Source organism: Mirounga leonina, unplaced genomic scaffold, assembly GCF_011800145.1.
Source record: "Mirounga leonina isolate KUSES-001 unplaced genomic scaffold, KU_Mleo_1.0 Mir_95, whole genome shotgun sequence".
Classification (NCBI taxonomy): domain Eukaryota; kingdom Metazoa; phylum Chordata; class Mammalia; order Carnivora; family Phocidae; genus Mirounga; species Mirounga leonina.
In genome coordinates this window covers 11,450,188-11,469,946 of record NW_023270865.1, presented here as the reverse complement: position 1 = coordinate 11,469,946, position 19,759 = coordinate 11,450,188, and the positions used below count along the sequence as shown (strand labels likewise).

General features: G+C 45.7%; 1 protein-coding gene across 4 annotated transcripts in view; it reads right to left on the bottom strand.

Moving 5' to 3' along the window:
- The window catches only part of OTULIN (OTU deubiquitinase with linear linkage specificity), a 31,626-nt gene that overhangs the window by 5,609 nt on the left and 6,258 nt on the right, over positions 1-19,759 (bottom strand). For 2 of the 4 annotated variants that reach the window (XM_034998898.1, XM_034998900.1), the window contains exons 2-6: positions 18,489-18,565; positions 12,968-13,065; positions 9,834-9,977; positions 4,854-4,979; positions 1,979-2,248 (exon numbers count right to left, since the gene is read on the bottom strand). In XM_034998898.1, the coding sequence (XP_034854789.1) occupies positions 1,979-2,248; positions 4,854-4,979; positions 9,834-9,977; positions 12,968-13,065; positions 18,489-18,565 (715 nt within the window). The remainder of the gene's footprint in view (positions 1-1,978; positions 2,249-4,853; positions 4,980-9,833; positions 9,978-12,967; positions 13,066-18,488; positions 18,566-19,759) is intronic. The other 2 variants (XM_034998899.1, XM_034998901.1) reach the window with 1 other exon arrangement.

Genomic DNA, 19,759 nt, shown 5'->3' with positions numbered 1-19,759 from the left:
GTTTAAAAATTGGGCAAAGGATCTGAATAGAACAGACATTAATCCAAAGGGGATATGCAAATGGGCAATGAGCACATGAGAAGTCATCAGAGCAACGCACACCGAAACCACAATGAGATTCCCCTCCACACCCACTAGAACAGTTAGAATCAGATGATAATGAGGCATGACTACTTAACATGTACCAAGTTTTCTTTTGGGGTGATGAAAATGTTTTGGAACTTGATAAATGTACTAAGAACCACTGAGTCATATACTTTAAAATAGTTAATTTTATGTTACATAAACTTCAATTAATGAAAAAAAGAAGTATATCCCAGGTATCTACCCAAAGAAATGAAAATATGTGTCCACACAAAAAGCCTGTACATAAATGTTCAGAACAGGATTATTCATAATAGCTAAAAGGCAGAAAGACCCCAAACGGCCATCAGCTGACGGATGAATGCGGTCGGTCCCTACGCTGGAATATCGTTTGTGACGTGTGCTGCGATATGGATGAGTCTTGAGAACCTGATGCTGAGTGGAAGAAGTGAGTCACAAACGACCACATATTGTACGATTCCACTGCTACAAAATGTCCAGAACAGGCAAATCTACAGAAAGTAGACTGGTGGCTGCCTAGGGCCAGGGGAGGGAGAATTAGTACCGACTGGTCTAGGGTTTCTTTTCGGGGTGATAAAACAGTCTAAAATTAGACTACAGTGACGGGTGCCCAACTCTGTAAACACACTAAAAACCACTGAGTTGCACACTTCAAAAGGATAAACTTTACGGTATGTAAATTATATCTCAATATAGCTGTTATGTTTTAAAAATGGGACTCGCCATTACAGTAGCTTTCACGAGGACTCCACAAGAACTCACTTCGGTCTAACATGCAGACTGACTGACTAACACTGCCCCAGGCTCTGTACTGAAGGGCCGCGCTGTGGTTCGGGAGACAGGAGGAGCCTACACTCTGAGTGCAGATACTTGTTTGAAGCAATCCTCTTCAATCCGCCCTGACCTGGCAGTGCCATCAGCCTTTGTCCTTTGCTACACACCACAAAGGGTGCACTTGGGATGCATAGCCTTAAATGCTACTTAGTAGCCGACTAGTCCACTAACAAAGACTTAAGCTTTTTAAGATAACACAGTGAGCACCCACCAAAGATAGATAGTGCAGGGTGTGGTGAGTCACGGGACAGCACTGCACTGGGTCTCTGCACAGAACTCCAAACTTAGCATATGTGTAAAAGATCCGGGAGCAGGCTGGTCTCTACTGGCTCAAGGTGACTCCCATTCTATTTTTAAAGGACACTATCGAATATGGCTACAGCTGCCAAGATTAAATAACAAGACCCTCTGCTTCATTTATTTGTAGGCTGCCAGGCGCGAGGGTACCAATCCCATCCAGCATCCTGCAGAAGAAAGCCCAGGCTGAAATAAACGTGGTGGTTACGAAACGGGCTCACGATTCTCTTGCCCTCCCCACCTGAAAAGGTGGATGGAACCTAAAGCTCTCCCCTGGAGTGTGGGATGGATTCAGTGACTTGTTTTTAATAAACAGACTATGGTGTAAACAAGAATGTGTAACTTCCAAGATGAGATCATAAACACACTGTGGCTTCTTCCTTGCTCTCTTCTTGGATCACTTCACTGTCTGGGAGAAGCCAGCCATTGTGTCCCAAGGACACTCAAGCACTGCTATGGAAGGGCCCGGGTGTCAAGAAACTAAACCCTCCTCCAAACTACGCATGAGGCCTCTGCCAACAGCCAGGTGTTGCACCATGTTAGAAGTGGATCCTCCAGCCCAGTCGAGCCCTCAGATGACTGCAGCCCTGAACAACACAGGACTGCACCCTCCTGAGATCCCCCAAGCCAAAACCACACAACTAAGGTGCTCCAGAATTCCTGACCTACAAAAGCTGTGAAATAATGTTTAATGATTAAAGCTGCTATTTTGGACTAATACACATCCAAAGGCACAACTTACCTGTTCAAGGCCACCGGTGTGTCCCACCTGGTTTAGATGGTTCCTTAGCAGCTGTCCAGGATCATTTGATGTGTCCCGAGCAAACAGAAGCACAGAGAAAAATGGAACTTCCTTTCCCTTCTCTTTATCATCATATAGTTCAATGGCTCTGTTTAGCATTAGAAATTTTACAGCTTCATAGAGGCTATATTCCTCTTCCTCATTTGTGAACAGTTCATCACAAGCTATCTGCCTTGCTTCGGCAGTTCTTAGTTCCGCCAAGCCTGCCCACTATAACAAGAAAGTTATGAAACAATTAAATGTTTGTTCTAAAAACCCCTGGTATACTTCCATACTAGGAGCACAAAATTATTTTCAAAAGTAGGCGACCATGGGTCATGTACCAACGCTCACAACATTCAAGTTTCTAGCTCAAACAATGGTACTCTTCAGACCACACAAATTCCTTATTCAGCCTTTCCCCCATTAATTTGAAAAAAAAGTACAATGCACTAAGGAGAAGCACTGATGCTATGGAATAGAACTTTCACCTCCCCTAACTTCCTAGACAATGAAATTGGACCAATCAGAAATACTTATGGAGGAGCTAATAAGGTGCGTGTGTGAGGGCTGTGTGTGAAACTGTGAGGGGTAACTAAAATTATACCTGCCTTCAAGGGGCTTACGGGAGCACTTACCACCCAGAAACACCAAGCCAACCTGCAAAAATTAAGATGGGCAAGGAAGACTGTGAGGTCTCTTGAATGTTAGCTTACTAAACTCATCCCTCTAACTTCCTAAAAATATACATGGAGTTTCAAATGAATATATCCACTAAGGAAATTTTTACTGACTCCTGCTTAAGAATAAAGCAGAGTACTTAAGGAATATGGCAAACATAGGCAAACTTTTAAGTGAACGAGAAAACTCTATAAATATATGTGCTTTTAAGTAAAAGTGAATGAGGACAAGAGATACCAACATGAACTAGTCCTTATGAATAACCGGTAACTATTGTTCCTCTCAAAAAAGCCATTAAAATTCTAAATTCAATAGTAAATTTTAATGGTAATGACTGTACCACAGGATTCTCTTCAGTATGTGGTTGAAAGCTGGAGCGTCTCCTATTTGCCAGAAGTAGACCCAGCTGGCAGTCAAGAGCATGGCTCTAGAGTCAGAGTCAGGATGGAATGAAGGCCTTGCTACCAAGCAGTTGGTGGCTTTTGCTGGGCACTAACCGACATCTGGGCCTTAATGCCCTCATCTTTAAAATGGGGATAACAACAGCAACAACATCTTGGTAGTTATGAGAATTAAATAACACATGAAACATTTAGTGCACAGCCTGGCACATAGGAAGGACTAGTAATGCTGGCTTAGATTATTAATGAATAATTTTAATGTTATTGTAAATTGGAAACACTTAAAACATTCCCCAAAATGAGGATCTATTTACAGCATACACACCTAATACAGCAAAAATTACACTTTCACAAGACCTTAAAACGGATGAAAAAGAAATTGTCACCAGTGGCTGAACTGAAGAGCCTTCCTGTTTACCCACACAGCCAGAGCCCTGCTCTCAGTCCTCACCTAACCTAGACCCTGGGGTCCCCAGCCCCTGCAAACTCCGTGCTCCACTCCAAGAGGCAAAGAGAACAGAATCCCTATTTCCTTCTCCTGTCACAATTTTTTAATCGCTAGACTTTCCATGAAACACTTATCTTTATAAATAAAAACTAGGTTCCAGGAGGTCAAGGCCCTCAGTTCATTCACTAAACAATATATTTACCAAATGCCTATGTGTCAGGCTTGGTGCTCGACACTGGGTGAAAGGAATGAGCAGGACAGACTCTCATGGAGCTGAAAGTCTAACTGTGTGGCAGACCATACTGGAGGAAACAGATCAACATGTTGGGTAAGTGCTAAAGGACTCCTGAAAGCTGTCTGACGCCTCCTTACCAGCCCTCCAACCCCCATCTACAAAGCCTGGAGTAATCAGCAGGCTCTCAACTCAGGGTTCCTGGTGTGGAGAGCTTCCAAGCCAAGCAACCTAGTGGTCCAGGTGGGCCAGTGTACAAGCAGGACCTCCAAAACCCATGGAATACTCCAGAAAGGGAGTATTTTAATAACCAAATCACTGGGAATCACCTGACCAAGTTCACCCTATAATTCTGTTTCAGAGAAACCCTCAGGAAAGTTTTCAAAAGACAAGTTACTGGGGTGCCTGAGTGGTGCAGTCAGTTAAGCATCTGACTCTTGGTTTCAGCTCTGAACGTGATCTCAGTGTCGTGAGATCGAGCCCCACTCGACTCAGACTCTATGCTCAGTGCAAGAGTCTGCTTGAGATTCTCTCTCCCTCTTCCTCTGCCCCTCCCACTCGTGCTCTCTAAAATAAATAAATCTTGAAAAAAAAGGGAAGACAAGTTACTGAATCTAAATAAATAAGCCTTTAGAAAAAATAAAGACAAGTTTCTAACAATCATTCAGAAATGAAAACCAGTCTAATAAAAAGGGACAGAATCTTAAAACATGAACATAACTGGAAAGAATTTAATAAATATGAATTCACATCATTGATAATACTCTAAGAAATAGAGACTAAATACAGACTATCCCTGATACTTGTCAGTATGTCTTATAACAAAGACCACACTTAAGATTTCCTTTTAAGAAAGTTAAACATTTCACTAAACACGATAAATGGTATCAATATTTCTCGATTTTACCAAAGACTTCACAGGAAGAGTTTATGTTCCTTCAAATTATGTTGTCTAAATACCAGCCATGGGCATTTGGCAATCCACTACGTGAGGACTAAGAAGTGGTCTGCTGGGGAGATCAGGAGTGAGAGTTTTGCACTTATCAGAGCAAAAAAAAACTACAGATTCCAAACCTTCTTCCTTAGCAATGTGAGGGACTCCTTAATTTTATCAACCAGGTCCTCGCTCTTCCCCTCAAATTTCAGTCCAAGTTTCCACTGCTTTATCCAGTTGTATTTGCTTATGAGTTTTTCCGGTAACTGGATTATCAAGAAACAGAGAGATAAAGAGGTGTTAACATTCCAAGAAATCCATCACAGGATCCTGTAGAAACCACAAAGCCTACAAAACCTACCTTTGTTTCCAGAATTAATTCCCCGCACATTTGTCTGCTGGAAGGAAATGGTGGTTCTGACTTAGATAACAAAGACAGGATCGACCTTGCTCAGCTCCGACCACAGCCAGAACATTCCACAGCACTTTGTGAGGGGACATTAAGGCAGTGTCCCCACCGTGTCTTAACAAACCCACCCAGGTCGCTAGTGGGATCACGGACAGCCTCCCTGCCACTCCCTAAAGCCCAGCTTAGGAAGGTGCTTCGGGCAGGCGAGATGGTCCTGAATAAAGTAAAAACCTGACTCCTTCCTGATTAGAAAAAGAAAGCCTAACTTCCGATATCACCACATATCCTCAAAAGCTTTAATAGTCACAAAAACAATGTGTATCTAGCTTAACTGCCTCATCAATACAGTGAGATAAAAACAGAGTGGAGAAGCCACGGGGATTAATAGCTGCATGGGCAACTCATTAAAGTGACAGCTGAGCTACTCCTTTGCTGGGTTCCTTTTTTTTTTTTTTTTCCTGGAGCGTGTTTTATTTTGTTTCCCCTAATCATCCACAGAATCTGGAGTCTGCAAGGCAAGCTGGGACACAACGTGACCGATGACAGCATGGGAACTCCGACACTCCCCACGTCCCGGGTGTGTCAGGAGAAAATTCATCATGAGGCCGGGCACAGGCGTGTCCCTTCACTGCTGTAACACCCAGAAAGGAAAAGAAAGTTCACCAAGTCAAACCATCATTAGAGAAGAATTCGTTCCTACGGCATCCTACGAGGAACGTGAGCTTATCTAACAGTCAAAAATACAGTTTTAAATGAAGCCACGTGTGTTCAGTTCCCCAAGAGTCTAAGGCTCTAAACACCCTTTCTTTGTACAAAGAGTGATTCTAGCTCTACCTTCTCAATCTACAGCCATCATGGGAAACAAAGGTGGTTCCGTTTCTGAAAAACACAACTGCCATGCAGGTATGTAAATCCCTCTTCAGGTAAAGTTACCACAGTGACAGTGATTTACGATCACTCACTAAGTCAGGGAGGGGCTGCGTCCTCCCCATCTTATTACCACCACCCCAGCTCCGTACCCACATCACCCAGCATTTCGCCCAGCATTTCAGCAACATGTGGGTGGTTCTGCTGCAAACCTTCAATTCAGGTTCTCGAGGTTAATCACCAGAACCTAAAATGCCCCCAAGTGGCAATAAGCTGAAATCACAGTTGGGCACAAGACATGCACAGAGCGGGAAATACGGAACGTAAGCTGGGAAATGGGGTAGGGAGAAGCCTGGAAGACCATCGAAGCCTCACGGGACATTGTGCACACACCCCAGCAGCAGTCACAAACACAACTGAATCACTTGGAAGACCCCAAAGTTCTAACTACATACAGGGAAACCCTGAAACAAAAGTCCGTCTCCTCATTCCTTCCACGCACCGGGCAAAGTGTTGCTAGCGTAATGACCTAGCTCAGGGTTGTAGGCTTCTGGGAGATGTGGAAATCCTGGAGAAAGTCTGAAAAATGAGGTGTGAGAAAGAAACAATGAGGAAAGAATAATACATTTGGAATGATTCATTCAGAAGAAAAAAGAAGATCTAACTTTAAATGCTTTCCAGAGTCACAGTGCATAGAACACACATAAATAACCACTCTTTTCTATGACACACAAAGAGACTGGACTTTTGTCAGAGTAAGAGAGATTTAAGCAAGTAACAAGATTTAAACAAGAAACCATGGGGTGCCTGGGTGACTCAGTCATTAAGCGTCTGCCTTCGGCTCAGGTCATGATCCCGGGGCCCTGGGATCGAGCCCCACATCTGGCTCCTTGCTCCACGGGAAGCCTGCTTCTCCCTCTCCCACTCCCCCTGCTTATGTTCCCTCTCTCGCTGGGTCTCTCTGTGTCAAATAAATAAATAAAATCTTTAAAAAAAAAATAAACAAACAAGAAACCATGAATGAAAATATTTCAAAATAAGGTAGGTAATTAGCTTAGATGGAATTTCACTTGTGCCTCTACTATAAAACTTGTTTTCTCCAGCAAGTTGTCTACAATTCTTGACATCATCACCATGATTAAAAGGCTTGTGGGGTAACAAAGATGTGTCCCCAAAAATAACCTATAAAAAAAGAGCTTTGGTAAACACTGTCACAGGTACCTCCTGTTCAGAGACATTCTAAAACTTAGTAAACTTGGAAACCAAAGGATCCCTGCCCTGAAGGACACTGCCTCTCAGGGACCAAGGTGCTGCCCCCAAGTTTAAGAACAGTCAGACCAAGCCAACTCCAATGCTGGGGGTCAGGGTCAGATGATCAACTGCAGTCAAATGTGGAGAGTGGGATCTGGACACAGGGAACCCAAGCAGGGCAGGACGAGAGGGGCAGCGAGGGCAAAGCTCAACCTCCCAGGCTGAGAACGAAGCCAGGCCAGAGGAAACGAGCGTGGGCAGAAAAAGGGTCTCTTGCACTAAGCTCACATTAAGGGGAGGGTCTCTCAGTCTAGCTCTCCTCTTTCCTTTTAATGTTCTGAAACCAATGACGTTCTGGGAGAGAGAGAGAGAAGATGGCAAAATGCCACAGAAAACATATTTCAATCTGCAAACAGAAGCAGATCGGCCAGCTGCAGGGTGCCTGTCATTGGTGACAAAACAGGGCTTCTCTGGGCTTGCCCGAATTCTCGATGAGGTCAAGAGATGCTCAGCGTGCCCGGCCTGCAGGCCACTGGTCAAGTCTGGTTCTGAATCCACAGACTCACCACAAACTTAGGTGTCCCGGGGGACCTCTCTGCCGCCCCCCCTCCCCCCCCCAAAAGCGGAAGCGCAGGTTAACATAGAGCCAGTGCCATTCAGGAGGCCCTAATAGTGCAAAACTAGATGCCCTTCAGCCTGCCTACTGAGAGCTGCTTTTCTGTGTCCCCAGAAGTGGTGAGTGCTCCCACACTTCTAAAAGCCCCATGGACACACAATAACCACAGGTGCTTGTGCCCCGAACCAACCAGGACAGAGGACTGTCACTGAACACGGGGTGGTGGTCAGAAGAGGCCCTGAGCATTTCCGAAAGATCAAGGATCAGGGTAAATGGAGACAGACCCACCGTCACTGGCTCTGCTCCAAGTGTTTACAATGGGAAGCCCATGCCACCTTTAACACAAAAGATGTAGACCCAGCTCTAAGGGCACGCAGGGTGTTGCTGAATCTGACAGGACACGTGTTATTCTGACGTATGAGGAAGATGAGTAAGAAATGACTTTCATCCCCCAGTTCCTGTAAGACTGCCTCGTTCAGCAGCACTAATGCACCCCTGGATTTGCTTGTCGTAAGTGAGTATGCTACTAAGTAAGTATTTTATAGGAAAGAGGCTCCTCACTGCAGTCGCACAGAGTCCTGGAGCTGCACAGACCCCACTCCCGCGGCGAGGCGGTCCAGGCGCCCCAGCAGCACGGGGCGCACGCCGGCCTCCGCGCCCCACCCACCCCTCCACGCGCACGCCTGCTGCGGCCCGCCCCGCTCTGCCGCCCCGCGCTCACTCCGGGAGGCCCCTGTCACAGCGGGCTTTCTGAGGGAAGGCCGGCGGAGGGCCCGAAGGAGAACAAGGGTGCAACGGCCTCCAGGCCTGTGCCCTCTGAGGCCGTGTGATCCCTCGGGTACCTCATCTCTGGCTTATCTGGCAACCAACCTTCTCTAAAAGTCGTCTTAATTCCAGGCAAACACCCCAGCCCCTTCAACAGTTCCTGAGCAAGACGAATCATCTCAGTCACACTCCCCTCTGTACTGAGGATACAGGCACAAACCCTCAAGATGGGATCCAACCAGCCCAGCTCAAGATGGGACGGTCACTGCCTGTGGTTCAGAAGCGTTCAAGACAAGGCTTCTCACTGCCAGCCTCATGTCATGTGGCTCTGACTGAGCATGCAATCGATGCACCCTGATGACCTCTGTAAGCCGCCGATCGATGCATCCTGATGACCTTTGTAAGCCGCCAATCAATGCATCCTGATGACCTTTGTAAGCTGCCGTTAAGGCAGATCTCCCGCAGCCAGCACTCTTGGGTTTTGTTAGTGTTTGTGTTTTTTGTGGGGTTTTTTTGTTTTTTTTTAAGCACAGGGCTGCCAATTTTCTTCCAATTAATGTCTTATCATCAGTTCTGCCCATTCCCGCCCACCAGACTCTGAGATATTCTATCATCCAACCTATCATGTGACTTCATCTGATGTAGGTCATACACACAAGTCACACTGACACGACATTCTAGGGGGTCACTACCACACTGCAGATTTAAAACAAAGAAGGCCAGGCATGGGACACATCCCCTGAGCCTCATCTCCCAGGAAGCCTCCCTGGGGCACACGGGCCGTCTACTACACCAGTCCTCTTAACACCACGCAGAAGGTGCTCATGTCTTGAACTGGAGCTAAAACCACAGAACGTGCATTCTAAAACCCCGACAGGTTCTCAGATGGGACAACGGACAGCCCACTTACTACAGACACCAACACTGAAGTCGAACTGCTCCTAAGTGCTTTTTACAGACTACAAACACCAGCTCTCTAATTCAGCGGAAGTGTTCAAATACATTTTACCACGTTTCTCTTCTGGGAAAAACAGCCATTATCCTTGGTCGCTTTACTATGCAAAATCATCCCCGCGACACGAACCAGAATGAGGCCACATGCCGGCGTCGCACGGCAGACAGCCCCGGCACCCGGCACGGGCTGGAAAGGGAGCGCTTTCTCACAGAAACGGTCGGAAACGTGGCGGACTCAAACCTGCGGCAGCAGCGTACCAGCGTGAGCTCCGGGTCCTGCAGCCAGGAGGGGGGCGCTGCCGGCTGGCTCATCGCCTGGAACAGCGTGGCCCTCAGTGCGCAGTAATTGTCTCCGCGGACGCGCCTGATGGAGGTGAACTTCTGCGACACCTCCTCGTAGCCCTGGGTAAAAGCATCCAAGAGTTCAAAATGGTCATTACTGACTTGAGACCGTAGGGTAAGTTTTACTCCTGTGGGAAAAAAACGTGCCCCTGATCCCCGGAAGAATGAACACCAGGCTGGCTGAGTCCCTCACACAAGCCACTCTAAGTCCTTCTCTGACTAGTCAAAAGAAACTACCAAATGTTAATACTGTACAAAACATCAGCATATGTAACCGATACAACACACAGGAACACATAAATGATATACACCAAATATTATGAAAACACTAGCCACTCCCGAGGTCAGGAGTTAGATGTCCCTTTCTAAACAACTGCTGTAACACTCACTTACTGATAACCAACATCCTGAGGGGTTTAATCTGTGTGGAAAGTGACCCTAACTCTAACAAAGAGATAGGAAAGAACAGAGAGAAGTACTAAGTTTATATCTCTGAATTTTAAAAAATTAAAAAAAAAAAAATCCCAAGTTCCCATGATGTATTAAAAACAGTCTACATGCTAGGAGATGTCTGGATCATTCTATCAGACTCTTTACAAAGTGGATTTAAGTGTCATTCGGTCTGGAAGTGAAACGAGGAAATGAAAATGTTCAGTGACATACGTGTTGTCACTCAAAAACAGCCACCAGAAAAGGGTCCACAGGCACCAGGACAACCTGATTTCTCCAGCGGGATGAGGCTCGAGCATCAGGATCAACTTCGCTGCCTCCTGCACTTCACTAGCCTCGTCCTGCGGGCCCTTCTGCTCATCTTGCTCATCCGTGACAGTCACTTGAAACTCTGCTTCCTACCCTGCCCTCACACAAAGGAAGGAGCACCGCCCTCGTCATGGGGTGGGCGCCATGCAGACTCTGACTAAGCACTGGACCTCTGTTATTAGTTTTCAAGGTTCAAGTCATAGCATGATGTTCTCAGCGGGCGTGAGTCGCGTTTTCATTCAGCGCTCCAATCGCTGCAACATACTAAGGGTCCATCAAGCACCTTTGCCCTTTGGCAGACTCCTGTTACCCTGGGAATATTCTCGATGGCTGACCCAACTGTAACCGCATCTTTCCAAATGCATAAGTTACTCATACTATTTCAGAGGTGAATCAAACTTCTAAAATTAAATTTGAGTTTATACACACTTATTCCCAAAAGAATATCCAAAACAAAAATAAACTGTAAGATAAATAAGGACAAAAAAAGAACTGAGATCCGAACTGTTACCGGGCCCCTGAGATGTTCTAATTACTGCCACGGGTCCCAAAGTGACACTGGTCTAACTGATGTGCCTTTGATTATTTGGTCACTGAAAGAGTCTGACTACATGGTCAAATCTTTCCCTCAAACTAAAATCACAAAGAAAGGGTTTTAGCATGAGTTCCAAAATATGGAATATTTGGATAACTTCAGAGATACTTTCAAGTTATGGACCCTGTGGTGCCAACTGTTAGATCCTTTAAAAGAGTCGGAGGGTCATAAAGTAAAACTGCAAGTCAGGGAAAACATTTCTGGGAAAGATGAGAAAACATATGTTAGGTATCCAGCCTCCTGGTTATCCAGTTTGATACAGGGGTCAAGTTTGGAAAACCTGTTAAGTGGGCAAAATATACACATTCAGCAGATGGCCTCACAAATTAAACGTTCATAGTCGCGGGCACTTCATGACTGAGCTCTCTACCAAGTGCCTGAGACACAACTACAGCTCAGACTGGCAGGGAGCAAGGCTCACACTGGCTCTCAGAGCTTTAAGTAGCAGCTACATTCTGAAGAAGGTCAGCCCATTTCAGGGCATGTGAAAGAGGCACAATGTTTTTTATAAAAACGAGCTCTGAGGAAAAGAACAGATATATACAAATATTAAAAAATTTTAAATCCTAAACAATACAGATCTAAACAACAAAATAGATATTCCTATCAAATATGACAGGTCAGTATCTCTAATATAAAAAAAGTACGTTCAAATCCATAATATAAATAATCCCAAGAGAAAAATGAGCAAAGAATAAACCCAGAGGTTATAAGAGGTGGTGGAAGTTTTAGGTCGAAACTGCCATTTTTGTAGCTCAGAAATGGTCAAAGAGTAGCAATTTCAGGGGCGCCTGGGTGGCTCAGTCGTTAAGCGTCTGCCTTCGGCTCAGGTCATGATCCCAGGGTCCTGGGATCGAGCCCTACATCAGGCTCTCTGTTCAGCGGGGAGCCTGCTTCTCTCTCTCCCACTCTGCCTGCTTGTGTTCCCTCTCTCACTGTCTCTCTCTGTCAAATAAATAAATAAAATCTTTAAAAAAAAAAAAAAAAGAGTAGCAATTTCACATCGTTCAACCCACTAAGGAATGCTGGATTCAGGGTACATCAAGGGGAGAACCAACAGGGGGCTGTGCTTGACCAGTGTGCAGTGAAAGTGGGCCCGACTATGACTGAGAGTGGCCCCAGTCACAGGAGGACCACGTCACAGGAATCTCCAATGTCCCACAGCCTTGGACACTCCCTAAGGGTCGTCAATCTACATGATAGGACCAGGAGGATCAGCTCCAGGGACACCTTAAACGAAGGGATTAGTTTCAGATCCCTCTGCACATGGAGTGTGGGAGAGCCCAGGCCCCTCGGACAGGAGGGCAGGAGACCAGACCCAGGTAGGGACAGCAGTTGGGATGGCATCTGCTGGTCCCATCCCTAAAGCTTTTACCACACAAGGCCAGAAGGACATTCCCAAATGACCCCAAGAGGACAACCAATGACTGGCCCAACTCTAAACAGCACAGCGTTGTTTAAATGTGTTTTTCAAAGAAACAAAGTTACTGAACAACTAAAGCTGGCCCTATATTAATACTGTGACTCGAAACAAGTCCCTTACCTTTGGAGTCTGTTTCCTCATCTCTAGAATTAGAATACCAATGTCTACATGATCTAAAGTAACTACGTCTAAAAATATAAAAGGACATATTACGTAACTACTGATGACAGACTATTTCAAAGACTTGCAACTTCGTGTATCTAGGCATCATACCTTTTTCATACACGTGGCTTTTTGTGTATTTCCCCTCCATTCTTTTTTGCAGTAGTCCATGATGTCCATTTCAGGAGCTACACTCAGTCTGGCTTCTGCTGAAGAATCAGAAAGGGCGGTGGGTGGGTAATGGAACAAAGCATAATCAAGATAACAGTACTGCTTTACTCAGGTTACGTTTTCTCTAACTTCATTCCAAAAAGATCCAGAATCCCGCCACTACCTATCCCCACCCCCTCACTCCTAGATAACCCGGAGGTCTTCCAATGGATCTCCAGTGTCACCATACCTTCTTCTCCACATGAAAGCCAGAGTGATGCCTTTAAAACTTCAGTCAGACAACTGCCATCATTCCTGGGTTCTGAGAGCTCCAGAGCCTCCCACTGGAGTGGCATCGATGTCCCCACTTCCTACAACAGTCCCCTGTCCTGTGCCCCGCCCCCCCCAATGCCTCTCTGGCCTCGGCTTCCACACCTCCCCACACTGACTCCATCAGCCCGACCAGCAGCCAGCCTCCCCTGGACCTCTCGACACACTGTGGAGCTCTGGCACTCCCTACAGGTCTCTGCTCAAATGTCACCCATAATGTCACACATACACACCTTCACTCTACTCCCCTTACACGGTTTTGTTTTTCTTCTGGGCACTGATCAACACCTGACATATTTCTTTTTCTGCATTTCTCCCTAAACCCCCACTCACACCCACACCCACGGACACAGTAATGCATGAGTTCCCTTCAGGGCAAGGGCTTATTTTGTGTCTCAGCTGTGTCCTTAGCACTTGGAACTTCACGGACACAAGAAGAATATTATTCTAATCAAACTAATCGTGCAGTAGCCTGAACTATGAAAAAATACATCTAACGATTTTTAAGTAGTTTTTTATATCCACTATATAAAGAGATAACACCTACTATAACAAAAAATATATTTGTCTTTATTTATTTATACTCTGCCCTCATCCCAAAAGGCTATAAGGTATTGATAATAAGCCAGAAACTAATGGAGCTCTCAATGTTAGCTGAGCTACAGACCTCACTTAACTCTTGTAAGACATCTAAAATACAACTTGCAATCAGACAAATTATATAATTAAAAAATGGGCTTTATATTTCCCTTGTTTAACACGTAAGGTTTGGGGGTTGATTTTGTGGTATACACGTACGCACGCACATGGGTATGTGTGTTTTAGGAAGAAAGTGAAGTAATGCTCAGGCATATCTTGACTTCCTTTTAAAATTATTGAAGAAGTAAATGTTAGCAAACAAATTAAGATATAAACACAGAAGTACCTTATAATGTATTTACTCCTGAGGAAAGATGTAAATTAAAAACACACTCAGCTCGATTCAACACATATTTACTGAACGTCTACTATGTGCCAGGCACGGAGCTAGAAACTGGGGTTACCAAGGCAGTGAAGACCCAGATTCTGTCCTGAACGGATTTAAAGACTACTGAAGAAGGGGCGCCTGGGTGGCTCAGTCGTTAAGCGTCTGCCTTTGGCTCAGGTCATGGTCCCAGGGTCCTGGGATCGAGCCCCGCATCGGGCTCCCAGCTCAGCGCGAAGCCTGCCTCTCCCCCCTCCACTCCCCCTGCCTGTGCTCCTCTCTCACTGTGTCTCTCTCTGTCAAATAAATAAAATCTTTAAAAAAATAAAAATAAAGACTACTGAAGAAGAAAAGACTACAGGCATTGACAAGCCAGAGTGTGACAGATGCAGGGATGAGTAAGGAGCACAAAGTCCTTCTTGTGGGTTACAGATAATTCTGGGGCATGGCTTACAAGTGAAACACACCCTGGAAGCATAATATCCAGAGACCACAAATACCAATGCTGCCCAGCCAATCCTAAATACAGACCCATCAGTGTTTAAATTCAAGAAACTTGGGAGTGCCTACTCAGTGGAAGGAAGAGTTCCTTGTATCTGTCTTCTCACTCACCTCCCCACAAAGTACAAGTACAAGGAACGGCAAACATCCAGAAGTGAGGACACTGATTAGGCCATGTTTTCCCACCAGGCAGCCCTCTGAACAGAGAGCACATTTCCAGCTCAAGAAGGACCTCATGAGAACGAAGTGCAGCCTCCCTGCTCTCCTGGCCTGCAGTCCTCATTCCTGCCCACACCAAGGTAAGCCCTGGCCTGTGGGCAAGGCGGGCAGGTCCACCGCCTCAGAACTGAGAGGAGGAGGCAGGGGACCTCACCGGTCAGGAGGCCAAGGCACAAGCCATAAGCCTGTGCTGAATGAGAGGCCTGCAGGAGGCAGCAAGGACGGGGAAACGGAGTACCCACACAGCTGCCAGCACCAAACTGATAGTCGGGAGTCCCGTTCTGCGCTGTTCTTTGGGAGGCAGGCTCCAACAGCCCCTGCAAGCCCGCCTTTAGGAGAGAAGTGGAGGCACAGGACAGGCAGCCCCTGACCTCAAGCAGCTTCGAGTTTCAGACAGTTTGTTTAAATGCAAACTACACAGACTCTGACTGTTTCCAAGAAAGAACATTACTAATGTCAAAAACAAAAACAAACCAAAACAAGCCAAAGGAGAAGCTGAAAACCAGAGGGGTAATCAGGAGCTCAAATAACCAAGAGGTCTGGTCCTTAACCACCATACGGCGACAAAGACAAGGATTCAGAACCTGGAAAGATGGGAACTTAATACTGAACTTCAGAAAGCTGGGCCTCTGGGTCAGAGGGTGGGCTGGGGAGGAGAAGAATCGCACTTTTTCTGTAATGGGCCAGAGAGTAAATAACATATGCTCTGAGGGCCATAAGGTTTCTGTCACAACTAGTCAACTTTACCATGTGTGAAAGCCACCACAGACAACAGGTAAATAAGAAGTTCCAATAAAACTTTATTTATAAAACCAGGTAGCATATCAAATTTGGCCAGGGAGCCATAGTTTCGCTGACCCTGGGACCCCTTTGTTAGCGAGGAGTGTTTTTTTACTAACAGAGAGCATAAGAAAACTTTCTGCCTTGGCCTGGGCTCTGGCTTGGGAAAGAGGAAGTCTCCCTGAGAATTCATAACCACAGGCTGGCTCTCATACAGGGACAGGACGGGAATTCAGACTAGCCACAAGACCCCGGAAACTCAAATTTAGAAATTAACACAACGTGGCCCAGAGTAGGTGACACGGCGGGTGCCTGGCAAGAATAAGGCTGAACTCTCTCCCACTCAAGCCAGACTACACAAGCCCTACACAGATACACAAAAGCTGAGCTTACAATTCAAACTTTGAAGAAACAAGAAATAAGCAGAAACAGCAACGGGCATAATTAGACCTGCCAAGATTTTCAGAGAATGAAATTATGAGACCCAGAAGAGTATGTTTTAAATACTTAAAGAAATAAAAGGCGTAAGAAACATGAGCAAAAGGCAATAAACTATCAAAAAGAGACCAGGCAAATCTGGGAGAAAACAGCATTTCTCTTTATTTCTTTTTTTAAGATTTTATTTTTAAGTAATCTCTACACCCAATGTGGGGCTTGAACTTACAACCCCGAGATCAAGAGTCACAGGCTCCACTGACTGGGCCAGGCAGGCGCCCCCAAAACTTTTCCAAAAAAGAAAATAGACCTGAAGAAACTGTCTAGAATGGAACAGAGGCTACAAGATAAAAATATCTATGAAAGGGCATGTTATGAAGAGACTCAGATGACTGAAGGAGGTGAGCAAACATCTACTTAGAGTTCTGGAAGGAGTAAGCAGAGAGAATAAGAAAAGAAGATAATGGCTGAGAATTCTCCCAAACTAATGAAAACTAGGCATCGAGGGATTCAAAAAGAAGACCTCAAGCAGTAGATTTTTAAAAGTCCACACTTAAGGGCGCCTGGGTGGCTCAGTTGGTTAAGCGACTGCCTTCGGCTCAGGTCATGATCCTGGAGTCCCAGGATCGAGTCCCGCGTCGGGCTCCCTGCTCAGCGGGGGGTCTGCTTCTCCCTCTGACCCTCTTCCCTCTCGTGCTCTCATTCTCTCTCTCTCTCTCAAATAAATAAATAAAATCTTTAAAAAAAAAAAAAAGTCCACACTTAACAGACAGCAGAAAGTAACTGCAGAACACTGAAGACAAAGAGAAGACAAAAACACCTGACACATCATCTACCAAGGATTAGTCTGACTGCAGTACTGTTAACTACCCATCTTCAGTAAGATTAAACTGTTCATCTGGAGTTCTTAAAAAAGAAAGATAAGACTAAATTTGCAGGCAAACAGAGCTTCCCACGGACAGACCCTTACAGAGGCACTTCCAAAGGATCTTATTTCAGGAAGGGCAACAACCCAGAAGGACTAAGATGCAACCTCAGACGAAAGCCAGAAATGACACAGCTCCCTCAGAAGCTAAAACACCTGCGGAGGGAGGGCTTCCCCGGCGGACGGGGCGAACCACAGCAGAGCACCTGCAGAGTGACAGAGAAAGCAAGAGTCCCTGCAAAGGCAGCGGGGACACACAACGACGGAGGCAGCACTTTCTCCTCAGGACTACGACTAACAAGGACTCCGGCCCGAAGTGAACGGTGTGCAACGGCGGCAGCAGAAACCGAGCATCCTCTGCAGTTCGTGGAGGACCGGGACAGGTGGCCCCGGGAACTCGCCTGACGGGACAACTACAGAGAAGCTGGTCTGCTGTGGCTACCACAGTAAAGAGTTCCGCCAATTCTTGTGAGGATGACTCAAGAAAGACCTGAAAATGATCAAAAACCCCACTTTGCACCATTTGTTCCTAACTACACACACGACGGTATTTTTGTTCACCATAAACCAAACACAAGCTAGTGCTCAGAACTAACCAGCAGCAGGTCATGAGAGAGAATGCCACTTGCAAGTCACTTATGGTGTATCCCCCAAGTGCAGCATCCTCTCAGCTCCAGCCCGAGCTAGCCGGGGAAGTGGGGGGTTCTTCTCCACAGACAGCTCAGTCGGGCCTGCCCGCAGTGCAGGCGGCCCAGGGTCCTGCCTCCCCCTAGCAGCAACAGGCCCCTGGGTACAGGGGTCTGAGGGGTGGGGGCAAAAGAGCAGGCCTGACTGAGCAGAAACATGGACAAAAGGTCATGACACGATGAGAGAATTCGTGATCCCATGATCATTTTTTCTTACAAGCCAATCAAATTCACATGGCCATGTGCATGCAAAGACACAGGGAGCCAAGCTTCCCAAGAAGTCCTTCCGTTTGAAGTGAAAAGTGCATTTCAACTCCAAACACTCCCTCTAAGAATACGAAGGAAATCACGGACTGAGAGAGGGTGGTGTCAAGAGAGTGAACAAATCCTCACGTGTGCAAAAATGATGTGAATGTAAAGAACACAGGGAGAATATCTGCATTACGATTTTAAAACCTCAGGAAACAGTATTCCCCAAACATACGTCAGCAAAATGAATAATTAGATGCAGCTAAGACCGTATGCATAAGAATGTTTCCTAGGAAGCACATCTCAGCATTTTATGAAAATGAATATATCGACTTACTGCATTTTCTACTGTAAGTAGTAAGAACTCTATGAATAAAACAATTCCAAACATACCTGATAACCCTCTTTCATGTGTAAGTAATTCTTTCTCCTTTTCTATTTCATCCGCGTCACGATACATGTCCTCCTCACTGAAATCACACCAAATCAGACATTTCAAAAATTTGTTGCACTGACATTTTCCCTATTACAATATGCACTTGCTTAAAAAATTTATCAGACACTAAATGTTTAACTTTTTTCATATTACATTGATGATGATCTGATATAAATATGGATCTTAAATCTCGGATGCTCATGCTTCTATCATTCCACTTCAGAGCTTCTTAATTTAAATGACACACTTTAACATCACTCCACTGGCTACATGGCTCTGAGGCCTCTTTAACTGGAACATCTATTAATGTGGGCTCAACCACGTTGGTAAGCATCTTAGCATGTGTCTTATCAACGACGCCCTGTCACGATCCTATCAAGTTCCAAGAATGGAGACAGTACTAATAAAAGTATTTACACAGGAATGAAGGCCAAGTGCTTTATTATGTCACAAGCCAATTTTACAATCACCGCTTTAAAAACAAGGATAGGAGAACATCAATTATTTTAAGTCCCCAAAGCTCAAAAACCTCCCAAGGCTCCTCCTGCTCCCTGACCCCCCCCTCTGAAGCAGCCAGCCACATTCTGTTGAGCACATCCCTCTCGTCCCACATACTTGAAGTGCTGCCACTCTGACTGACTTTGTTCTTAAGTCTCTAGTCTCATTTAGTGAGTGAACAAGAACCTGCTATGTACCAGAAAGGAAAAAAAGCCCACTGGGTGCTAGACAAGGACTATCGCCTTTACCCCTCAAGATAAGCCACAACCTGACAATGAGGAGAAACAGAAATACCAACCCTATCTTTACTAAAACCACAAGATATGTGAAAGCCCAAACAGTCCAAAAGGGGACAAAGAAACAGTAAATGACCAAGGACAACAGAGCCTCCATGCCAGTGAAGGAACATCTGTTGGATGGTAAGACGGTAAACCTGAAAAAAACCCCAGAGGGGCTCGGGGACTGGCAGAGCCAAGGACTTCTCAGGGTACAGGAGACCCCCAGAGCTGGAAGCGAGGCAACTGGCCGACGTACACATAAAGTGTAACCAGACCCCCAATTCCCTATGCTTCCTCCCCATGACAGCACAGCCCAATCTCCACACAAGACAGAGGCTCCAGGCGCAAGGAAACACAGGAAGGAGTTAATAAGGTCAGTAACAAATAAGGAATTAAGCGAATGACCTGAAATACTCCCATCCCCAATTCCCCCGACACCCCAGCTCCTGGTA